This window comes from Mastigoproctus giganteus, chromosome 10, assembly GCF_048544385.1.
Source record: "Mastigoproctus giganteus isolate SK-2022 chromosome 10, ASM4854438v1, whole genome shotgun sequence".
Classification (NCBI taxonomy): Eukaryota; Metazoa; Arthropoda; class Arachnida; order Uropygi; family Thelyphonidae; genus Mastigoproctus; species Mastigoproctus giganteus.
Genome location: NC_143584.1, coordinates 29,601,206 through 29,612,988, shown reverse-complemented (window position 1 = coordinate 29,612,988; position 11,783 = coordinate 29,601,206). Strand labels below are relative to the sequence as shown.

The 11,783-nt window shown below is 38.1% G+C and overlaps 1 protein-coding gene across 1 annotated transcript; it reads right to left on the bottom strand.

Moving 5' to 3' along the window:
• Window positions 1-200: 200 nt before the first annotated feature.
• Window positions 201-9,115, bottom strand: LOC150078921 (uncharacterized). Its single transcript, XM_090382886.1, has 2 exons — window positions 9,035-9,115; window positions 201-3,750 (listed from the first exon to the last, which is right to left on the bottom strand). The coding sequence occupies exon 2, from the start codon at window positions 3,747-3,749 to the stop codon at window positions 201-203; it is 3,549 nt and encodes a 1,182-aa protein (XP_090239012.1). The 5' UTR covers window position 3,750; window positions 9,035-9,115.
• Between the last annotated feature and the right edge of the window lie 2,668 nt (window positions 9,116-11,783).

Sequence of the window (11,783 nt, the reverse complement as noted above, 5' to 3'; positions counted from 1 at the left end):
ATCTTTTTTTATAAATAACAAAAATCCTGTCCACAAGTTTTTTTTTTCTGATGCCATTAAGTTCTTGTTACCATAAGGCAAAATACATTTGCTGGAAATACAGGTAGATTTAAAAGGAAAAAAGCCTTTAAAAGACAAGTTCTTTTTTCCTTTCCATTGACTATTGTTCATTTTGAAGGTACGGCAAACTGGAATAGTTGCTAATTACCTTTTTCTAATGATTCTGCTTCATTTATTAATTTTATCTCTTCTTGATCATTTTCTTTTTCTCCCACTTGTTCCTTTTGCTGTTCTTCATCCTCCTCCTCCTCCTCCTCTTCATCCTCCTCATCTTCCAAACCAAAGTCGGATGTACGAAGCACAAGCATCCCATCAAAGGAACATAGACATTTTTCACACTTTTCTATTCGGCAAAGCTTAACAGTGCATTTCTTTATGTGTTTAGTTTTGATATGAGTGTGGAGATTTTCAATTTCAAGTCCACAATCCTGACACTTACTCAATCCCTTTTCAATTTCTGTTTCACTTTCTAAATCCGGCCTATCAGTGACTGATTTTTCATTCTTTAGAGGTAGAGACAATGCAGGTCTTTTACTTAGTGGAGGCGGTGGAACAGGACTATCTTCTGCAGGCCTTTTCATAGACCCACTATGAACATTATAAACATGACTTTCAAATAACCTATATAATGTAAATGTAGCAGAACACACAGTACACTTATATGATAAATGAGCTGGCTTTAAAGTTACTTTATGTACCTGAGTCATATGAGCTACCAGTTTATATGTAAAGACTGCTCCACATATTAGACAACGTCCACCATCCATATTTTTGTTTGCCATCTCTTGCATATTGGTTGTTACCAATCCATGGGCACCAAGGAGATGTCGCTCTAATCCTTGATCAGTGAAGAAACGCCACTGACATTTCTGACAGTTCAGTGGAGGTCTGCTCACTAACATTTTAGGGTGAATTTTAATCTTGTGGACCCAATGTAAGTGTGACCTGAGTTCTTCCAAATCTTTGATGTATGCATCACAGATCTCGCATGTTGATAACGGATTTCCAGATACTGTGCTTTTGGGAATGTGTGATTGAGAAGTCATAAAGCGTTGTGGACCCATTAATCTTGGAGATCGTGTACTCTGAGGGTGAAGTACTTTTGAAGATTGTTGCTGAATGGATAAAACCATGCCACTTCCTGATCTGGTTGCATTTTGGCCAGCAGTTACTGGAATGTGTGCTGAGGTTCCTCCAGAGGCAACATTACTAAAAAGTGCAACTGGTTGTGGTCCTGTTTTCTGTTGGTTAACACGAGTGCTAGCAGAAGAAGGAACAGCTGGTTTGGTAGTTGGAGTAATAGATATTTGGGAGTTACCTGAGGTTTGAAAAGAGTTATTTATTGCAGGAAACACTTTTCTAGAGGAACCAATAAACTGCCGAACTGCAGTTGCTGGACGAGGTAGTAGAAGCTGGGCCTGTGTAGGGTGTGCCTGTCGAACTTGGGAAGGAACTCTGGGCCTAGTAATCACAATCCCTGGTGGTAACTGAATACCTCCAGGGGTCAGCTGTTGTTGTACTTGATGTCGTTCAGGCCTTGTACTTTCGCTCTGTTTTGCTTGCTTTGAAGGTGTAGCAGACCTTGTAAAAACTACTTGTTTATGTAACTGTGCATTCTGATTAGCAGTTAATTTGTTCAGCACAGCAGCTAACCTTTTTCTTGCATTTGTTCTATTGCAATTAGATGGAGAGGTCATTGCAGCATGTTGACTATGTTTCGAATTTAAACGAGGTGCACTAGTCAAAAATGACCAGTGGGTTTCAATGTCAACTCTTGTTACAGGTTTGGTGGTTATGGCTGGAAACTGAAAATCTATTGGAGGAGCTTGATTTCGAACACTTACAAAATTTTTCTGACACTTATTCATATGGGCATTTACTTTTGTTTTCAATGGACTTTGAAAGGGACAAAACTGACATTCATGATACTGAACAGGAATATCTAAAGCTGCAGCTTTCCCATGCATTGCTTCAAAGTGAAACACAATACCTTTATAGTCTCGTGTATAAAATGTACAAAAATTGCATTTGAATTCTCTTCTTGAAGTTACATGTGGTACTAGATAGTGTGCTTCCATTACTAATTTTGATTCTGTTTTGAAGTCACAGAATTCACATTTTTTTAAAGGAAGCTTAAATGGTTCATTTGCTACCTTTGACTCTAAATAGGCCTGTTTGTGACCCGCCAGCTCTTTTTCAATTTCTTTCACAAAACCCTGCTTTCTAATTTGTTTTTCTTTTAATTTTTTCATATCTTTATGATAAACTTCCTTTACCTTGCTTAGCCCTAATCCCATTAGAAACTGTCCCACACAACTGTCAAAAAATTTCTTCAAGCTAGTGTGTGGTGCTGAAGCATTATCAACTTTAAGTTCTTTTGGGAAGTATTCATCAGATTTTTTAATAAGAAATGGAACAGTAAGAGATGGACTTTCAACAATAACTTCATCATCATCTAAGGTTAATTTATCACCTTGATTAAAATGCACTGCAGTATAAGATCCTGCTACCACTAAATTTTTTAGATTCTTTGGTAGACATGTTTCTTTTGAAGTATCTTTAGTTAATTTTGTTTTAGAAACTACTCCATTAGAAGCAGTATCAGAGGCACTAACTGGTTTAACCTCTAAAGCACTTATTTCTGAATTTTCAATATCAAAACATGAAGATTTTTTTTCCAGGCATGTTTCACTTGTTTCAGAAAGTTGTGACACAGAACTGCCATCTTTACTAACTGTACCAGAGTCTTGGGACACACCTGAAGAATCATCAGATATTTTTTCAAGACCATTATTATGCTCATGCTTACCTTTTTCACTCTTTTTAATGGTTTCTTTGGAAGAGTCTCTGAAGTCATCATGTTTGTCCCAAGGAGAAAAAGACTTCACACGATGTCCATTCTGCACAGAATATTTTTGAGGCATATCAGATTGTGTAGGATTTTCCACTGATTTTGTGTCTGCGACTGGATGCTCTGCACAATTTAATTTTATATCTGTAACCTCACGTTTTTCTGATTTAGACTTCCAATTTTCATTACTACAACTGTCGTTTGAAATTTTAGTTATAATGATTTCATCATTCACAGAAACAATTGGTTTGCTAGATTCAACAGAATCCTTTACCGATACAGAAATTTTATTTTCAGTATCATGTGATGCAGACTTTTCTGTTTTATCAACATTTTTCTGATCACAAAGAGATGTCACAGAACAAGCTGACAAAGAATTATTTTTGGTAGAAAAATGCATTGATTCTCCATCTTCCATACGTAAATCTTTTTCTACACAGTGTTTCTTGGATTTACTACTGCAATCTTCATGGCTATTGTCATGCCGCTGAATTAATTGTGTACATTCTATTTGGTTATCATCATCTCCATTAAATACAACAGAATCTGCAAGTTTAGACTTTTCATTAGTCTTTGCTTTAGAACAGTCTTTACTTATATCCAGAACTTTGCATTTTTCTTCATCACACAACAGAGATGTACTGCTTGCATCAATCACTATTTTTTTAGCTGCTAAAGAATCAGCTGACTCTTCTTTGATGTGCCACCTATCATCAGGCTGAAAATCAATGCATGGATTACCACTTGGTGATGAAATATCATCTTCACATTCAAATTCTTCTTTTACATTATTCAAATTTGAGGCAATATTAGACTCAGCAGTTGTCATGGCTGTCATGCTAAAAATCAGAAAAAATAAAAGAAATCAGGAAAAATTATGAAATTCATTTTCAAATAAAAACTATAAATGATTATCTTTACTACTAAAAGAAATCTGGTTGTCTCTAAGACTATGGCAGAAATAAACACACTAATTATACTTCAAAACTAAATGCACATGAATACAACATTAGGTCGTACTTGGCAGCATGTGAACATGTGTTGTGTCTTATATAGGGTGGCTTCTGAATATTAGTCCAGTTCTGCCATAGTACACTGTGATGAGACATAACTCTGTAAAATGGCCAGATATGAGTGTTGTGTAATGTTTTATGTGTGTGTGTTAGTTAGTTCTTTCTGGCCACTTTGCTACCAGAAATGAGTTCCTATCTTGAATTTCCAAGGAACAATACCATGGAAATTCCAGCATCACCAGGAGGCAGGCCATAACTACACACATACTTTCCTACCATGTGGGCAGGACTAATGAAATACCACTCACAAGTGAATGCCAGCAATCTCATACTCTCAGGATCCCAAATGTCTGACATGGTTCTCCCTGGGCCTACAAACCACCTTCCTTTTCACAGGGGCGCCTCCGTAGCCAGGTGAGAAGGAGCAGCAGTGCGTAGCACACGCTTCTTGATTAGACCGGGGTTCGAGCCCGTGACCACTGCATATCCCGGAGCAATATGGCCTTAGTTGCTAATGCTCCTAAATAACAAACAACAACAACAACAACCTTTTCACAGGGCACGGTTCAATTCATGCAAAACTGACTTCCTTCCATATAACAGTCAACCCCCTGTGTAACTGTGGATCCCAGGAAACCTGGGACCACCTTATGTACCACTGCCCGCTTTACGAAGATCTCCGACACATTCTCATTACACAGATTCATTACCTTCCGCAGGATCAAGAAAACCATCTTCTGGAACACGAGCAACACTACTGCGCCTTTTCCAAGTTTGCCCAAGACCTTTTTGCCAGGCAACAAACTACCTCAACTATAAACCTACACTGGAATAGTGCCATACAACTCCTTCCTTGGTTCATCCCAGGAGTGACACAACCACCAGCACAGCTCAGATGCTGCCATTAGGTCTTCCCAGCCACACTCCCTTGTGTGGTCCTTTGTCTCCACTCCCCGGGTGGGAGGGGGAGGTGACTCCTGGTCCCCCCCCACCGTCCCTCTTTCCCACTGGTGGGGCATGGGCCTGCTCCACTGATTTGGGGGTCATCTTCTCTATGGACCCCTTTTCCTCCAGCCTTCAGTCTCCCCATCTCCCCTCTCTCTCTCTCTAACTTACAACTACCAGTGTCCGAATCATCTCTATGCTTGAGCTCTACACCCAAAATCTTAACATCAATTTGCATAAATAGTACTCCTTTTGGCTGACTCCTATCTGTAACCTTTTTTTTTTTTTGGTCCTAGCCACTGAAATCTCAGGAAATTAGGTTACATATCTTTCACTTGTTGAGCGGGTGAAGTCCGCCTCCACGGGGCAGAGTGTGGACAATGTTGGGTCCCATAAGGAGCCCAGCAGCTAAATGACCAGAGGAACATCGGTACATGACACTACACATGTACAAAATCCATACACGTTTAAACCTCTGGCATTAAGTGTTCTGTTTCATGCCCACAATGTATAATACACAGAGATGGGAGAACCCCTGGTGCCATTTGACACTAAACACACTACTCCCAGGAGCCCAAACAAGAAACATACACACACACACAGTATATCATAACATGGGGGACCCTCTTCAGGGATAGATTTAGTACCTAAAAAGAATAAAAAAAATTCATTTAAACATAGGTCTGATTTTGCCTTGTTTTCGAGTTACCACCATTTTTGTGTTCTGGCAATTATTTCCACAAACTGAGTTAGCATAGCAGGCTCAATTCCACTGTTTACAAACAGTGCTAAATATCTCAAAAGAACCTTGTTGATAGTTACGTAAACAAGATGCTATAGTGTTCTTTGAGTAAATCTGATTAGTTCTCCTGACAAGGACACTACATTCGGAGCTTGTTATTAACATTTTAATACTGTGATTTTCTGTGATAACAGAGGCTTATTCATACCAAGGGAGGGCAGTTATGCATTTCATGTATGGACTTGCTAATGAAATGCAGTGAGGCAAGACATCTGTATGCAGAAAACTTCCCTAATTGTCACGCGCCAAATAAGGCCTTTCTGAGAATACATGAAACACCATGTGGAAACTGGTTTGTTAAGAAAAAGAGTTCCGGATGGTGGCAGACCCATCACCACCAGAACAGCAAATCTGACAGACACCTGGAACTTTTGAGTGAGTGAAGTCTATGATGAGGCATTTGCAGGGCACACAGTGGTAATTTTGAGCATTTCCTGTAAACATAAGCAGATAGTTGCTGGAACGCAAAAATAGCTTAACCTGGCAACAAGACCCATGTTTACATGAACTTTTTTTTAATATTGTTTTTAGGTCCTAAATCCATCTCTGAAGTTGGTCCCACATGTTATGACACATCCTGATGTCACTGTAGAGATGGCAGGTCACCACACCAGCACAGATTCCTGGTCACCACACCAGCCCAAGTTAGTTTCCGAAATTCCAGGACTGCAGAGTTTAGTGTTGAGGGATCTATGTCCAGTCAGGAGGTATGAGAGATATAGTGCAGGAAGGACCAGTTTCCTGTATTTTTGATGATAATGTAATTTATATTAGGTATGAAGAATTTAGTTACTGTGCTTTTATTTTAGAGTGACAACTGTTACTGCCCTTGTTTAGGCATTTTTTTTCTCTGCTTTTTTTACATTGGCCTTTACATCAACAGTAATGCCAAAACTGCCACAGATGACCTGTAGGGCTTGAATGTATTGTTCTGAAGGCTGAGGTGGAAATGAGAAGTGCTGATCTTTGTGCAGTTGCAGCTTTGTCTGCCAGGTGATGCTTGTGACATGATGGAACCAAACTCCAACACTAAAAGTGACAAGAAGAATAAATAATTTATATAACAACTGCAGCACTTCATTTGTTTATGGCCCCCCATTTGTAATTTGTAACACTGATCAGCATAACAGCACACCTTTTGACTTTACCAGTTATGTACTTGATGTGGAGTGAGGGAAAGCAAGAAAACCTGTTGTCTATAATAATCCCCAAATGTTTAACTTCTATTACTATTGAAATTTGAGTACAGATGATTTTGACTTGGGGGGGGGGTCATATTTTATTTAGTCTGCCTTGGAAGAGTAACATTTTGGTAAGCTAAAGTAAAAATCAAAAAAACTACATACACTTCACCGATCCATACCCTCCAAGAAATTGTCTAGTTCTTTGAATAAGTTCAACGATTTGTCTAGTTCTTTTAAAAAGAAAAAAGTTAGAACCAGACAAATTCTTGGAGGGTATGGATGGGTGAGCGCATAGTTTTTTTTTTTTGGCTGATACTTTATAAGCTTGCCATTATTTGCCACTACTAATACTAAAAGGTATACTGGTTTTAGCAAAACATACTGTTAGTTTGTTTTCTTGGTCTATAAAAGATCTTCCAGTACCATGTCAGTTAGGTTTTCTAGTTCCCCTCTTGAATTTCCATGAATAGTATAGTCAAATCATCTACCATATGCTAACCTCTGACCAAAAAAGGGGGAGCTCAGGATGGAGCCTTGCAGACACTTCTTTGAAATGATTGATTTTGAGCTTTAATGATGACAGTTCCTTTGAAGTAGTTTCTCACTATTTAACATTAATGGGAACAGCCTGCACTAAGGAAGTATATTTGGTACACATGATTTTAAGAAGGGCAATATCCCAGCACCTAGAGAACACAGTTAAAAAATTGTGTACAAATAAGTTTTTTAGAAGGGTCTAGACCTGAGCATTTATTTAGTTTTATTTTTGTTTTTTCGAATTGGAATTCTTCCATGGTGAAAGGAACTGGCTGTTCTGTCAAATAGAATTTTCTGTTAAGTCTCTCAATTCCCTGTTGACTTTGTAGTTTAGCAGTTGGAACATCCACATACATTAGCTTATTTGGTATTACATTTACTGTTTACATCCAGTTGGTTGTTTCTCAGTTGTTCATTAATAGTGTGTTGCAAAATTTCTGGGGAGCAGGTTCTGTTGTGGACAAATTTATATATTACACACCATGAGTCATCATTTCTAGCAGCTGTTACTGTGTTTTACCAGGATCAGGTCTTCTAGGTATTGACAGCCTTTATATATATATATACAGGGTGATTCACTACCAGTGCGACAAACTTGCAGGAGGTGTAGGGGGCACAAAGACGAATCAGAATCACATAGCATTGCAGGAATGCCTTTGTTATGCGGTAGAGGACGTTGAATGGGAGATCGTATGAACAGCGATCCCGCTGGAAGTCAGCATTTGCGAACCATTTCTGTTGAAGAAACCAAGTAGCAAAAGTCCTCCAGAGTGGATAATCCGCAGGCCCCAATGATTGGACGCGTTGCAGATGGTATGAACTCATTTGGTTTATTGACAGTATCTTCCATACGGTGGATTGGGAAATACCCAATCGTTGGCCTATCGCTCGAGTACTCTTACTTGGATTGCCTTCTGCAAGACGTAGGACATTCTCCTCATTGTCTGGCATCCTCGTCGCTCGCTCTCGATTCATGGTACCTCTCGTGAAACAACCAGTCTCGCGTAACCTTCTGTGCACACGTGTGAAAATCGTATGATGAGGAGCACGCCTGTGCGGGAAGCGTTCCTGGTACAAGCGCAGAGCAGCGCGCCCATTACAGTCTGCAGCTCCATATGCGAGGTGCATGTCGACCAGTTCAACGTTTGAATACTCATCCATCCCACTGTCTCAGGAACCGGTTCGCAAATGCTGACTTCCAGCGGGATCGCTGTTCACACGACCTCCCGTTCAACGTCCTCTACTGCATGACGAAGGCATTTCGGACCCTGCAATGCTATGTGATTCCGATTCGTCTTTGTGCCCCCTACACCTCCTGCAAGTTTGTCGCACTGGTAGTGAATCACCCTGTGTGTGTGTGTATATATATATCTATATATATATATATTTTTTTTTTTTTTTTTACTTTCAATAAGTTCTGATATATTTTTTTGATGCTGAAAACCCACTTTTTCGGAGAACCAGATTTTCTCTTCTTTTGAAAGTTTTTTTCTTACTCTGCAAACAAGCTAGAAAAAAAATTTTCAAAAGTAAAAAAAGTTCTGGTTTCCATCAGGTGTGATTTTGTTATTTGACCTCCAGGTACGCCAACAATTAAATTAAAATCAAGTCATAAACAAAAAATAAGGACGGTGCTGCTCACCTTCAGCAGAGCAAATGCACAACTCTTTGTCCAATGAGATGCACCTTCACATTCAAAGGAAAAGTGCCACTTGTTCAGGGAACATCAATGATTGTAAGTTCCAAAAAAGATCTATTTCAGTCATTGACTGCTCTCTGCCACCACATGTCAAATGATGTCCCTACTCGCTATACAATTTAAACACAGAATTAAAAGAAATTAACAACCTTCCAAAAAAATGGAACTGTCACGATCATTAACACTTCTCTATTTTAAATAAACAAATAGAATGCAAATTTAAGCACTGATTCAGCTAATTTGCCGAATCAACACTTAAATTTGCTTTTCACTTGTTACATATGTTTATTTAAATATATTGGCTGACTAATAATTTATTTATTTGTTTATTTAAAATATACTGACTGATAAAATTATATTGTTCACTGTGTTGTTATAAACAGTGAAAGTCTGGAAGACTTCACGATATCATTTATGCTAGAGTAAAATCTCGTTAATACAAACTCAGTTTATACAAAGTACTTGTTTATATGAAGTACATACCATTCCCCTGCGAAACGATAGGCTTTTCTATGTAAATATATTTGTTTATTACAACATTCAGTTAATATGTATTACAAAGTTCCTTTTCACCCCTTGAGAAATAAATATTGTTATTTTGTATGTTTAATACAAATCTTAGCACAGCTGTCAGATTATTGCCTCTGGCCACCTGGTTCCCGAAGGATGGCACTGACTTGTTAGAAATTATTTTTGTGTAAACAAACCAGTTTATAGTAGCTACAACATAAGTGCATTCTGAAAAACATATCATGTTAAATTAACAAAAGAATAAAAACAGTTTTTCTAAGTTGTTTACATACACGCCCTCGCTCTCCACAGGATTAAGGTCAGTTGCAATTGTTACAACAGTTCAAAGAATCTTTTGCTACAGTATACAGTAATCTATTTTTTGTGCCATTTTATCTGAGCTGATGTCTTTTTCGGAACTTGTGTCTTTAAATTAATTTAAAGTTTGTTTAAATTAAATCTCATCCAGTAGTGTTACGGTTACAAAACGTAAACTGACGGAATTGAGCCTGGCAATTAAACTAAAAATTATACAAGAGGCTGATAGGATTGAACTTAGCAAAACAAACATTGCAGAGGAATACATCCCTTTACCTACTTCATCTACAATACTGAAAACTGAAAAAAACTTGAAGAACTGCATGACAATGGAGCAGCAATAAAAAAACAGGAAACTAATTCCCGGTTCAAAACACGAGGAGCTTGACACAAAACGTTTTGAGTGGTACAAACAAATGCGTGCATCTAATTTGCCAATATCAGGTCCGATTTTGCAAGAAAAGGCAAATTATCTGGCTCAGCAACATGAAATTAGCAACTTCAAATGATTTAAAGACAGGAATAACTTGGTTTCGCGAAATGTTTAATGCGAGTCTGGATTAATCGACAAGGAAAAGGCAACAGACTGGTTGTGTTCTGTATGGTCCATTCTTGAAAAATATGAGGCAAAGGATATTTTTAATCTTGAGGAGATAGGCTTATTTTATAATTTTCTGCCAAACAAAACATTTGCTGTTCGAGAAGAGTCTTGCCATGGTGGAAAATTAAGTAAACAAAGACTCACTATTCTGTTATTCTGCAATTCAAATGGCAATACAAAACTATGCCCACTGGTGATTGGTAAGTTTTCCAAGCCAAGATATTTTAAAGTTAACCAACTTCCCTGTGATTATGTGGCCAACAGAAGTGCTCGGCTTATAGTCAAAATTTTTCAGTCTTGGTTATCAAAAGTAGACAGAAGAATGGCTTCAGAAAACAAGGAATATTTCGATGATTTTAGATCGTTGTACAGCATATTCTGCCGAGACTCTTAAATATATTTTTAACCTCACATTACCATCAGTAGTGGAGTGTCAGGAGCGAGAGTGCAGTAGCACATGCTCTTTGAATAGACCAGGGATCAAACCCCTGACTGCTAAATATGGTCAATCTGCCAATCGGACTAGACCAGCATAGCAGATTATGATCCATCTCCATTAACATGAATTGTTGAGTAGGCTTCCATCCTGCAGTGGGTGATAATGGCTGCAGTTTACTTATTGGAATGTCTTGGATGCTATCCGTAATCTTGTTATTGTTTGGGACAGTATTGCATCAAGTGTAATAATCAACTGCTTCAGAAAGTGTGGATTTGGAGGGAATATCATTGAAAGACATGGTCCAGCAGACAAATGTGATGGCAACATTGAGGAATGGGGGAATTTGAAGGAGTTATGGATTTTGTTGGCGAATTTGAAGAGTTTGTAAAGGTACACATAGTTTCTATCAGAGCAACGTAACACCAGAAGAGTTGCTATACACCAAGCAAAATGATGTTGTTACCAACAACATCATGAAAGTGAAGAAGCAGACAGACTACCATCTAAAAAAGATGCCCAAAATGCATTGAGCATAATAAAGAATGTGTTGGCCTTCAGTAACATTGATAAAGAAACAACTATTGCATTTTATAATGTCTGTGCTGTAGTTAAAAATGCATATTGAACAAAAACTTCGCAAACAACATTGGATTCTTTCTTTAAATTAGATTAATTTATTATTAAAAAGTTAATGGATTGTATGTCTTCTACGAAAATGTGAATTGGAATAGAAAATGTGAATTGGAATATCATCGGTTTGGCTGAAACAAGAAGAAGAAATGAATCACTTATAAGTTTATCAAGTGGAAATCTGCTGTACACCA

Bases quoted from the DNA above. Each gene is read 5' to 3' on its own strand.
- LOC150078921 (XM_090382886.1), bottom strand. From the start codon at position 3,749: ATGACAGCCATGACAACTGCTGAGTCTAATATTGCCTCAAATTTGAAT.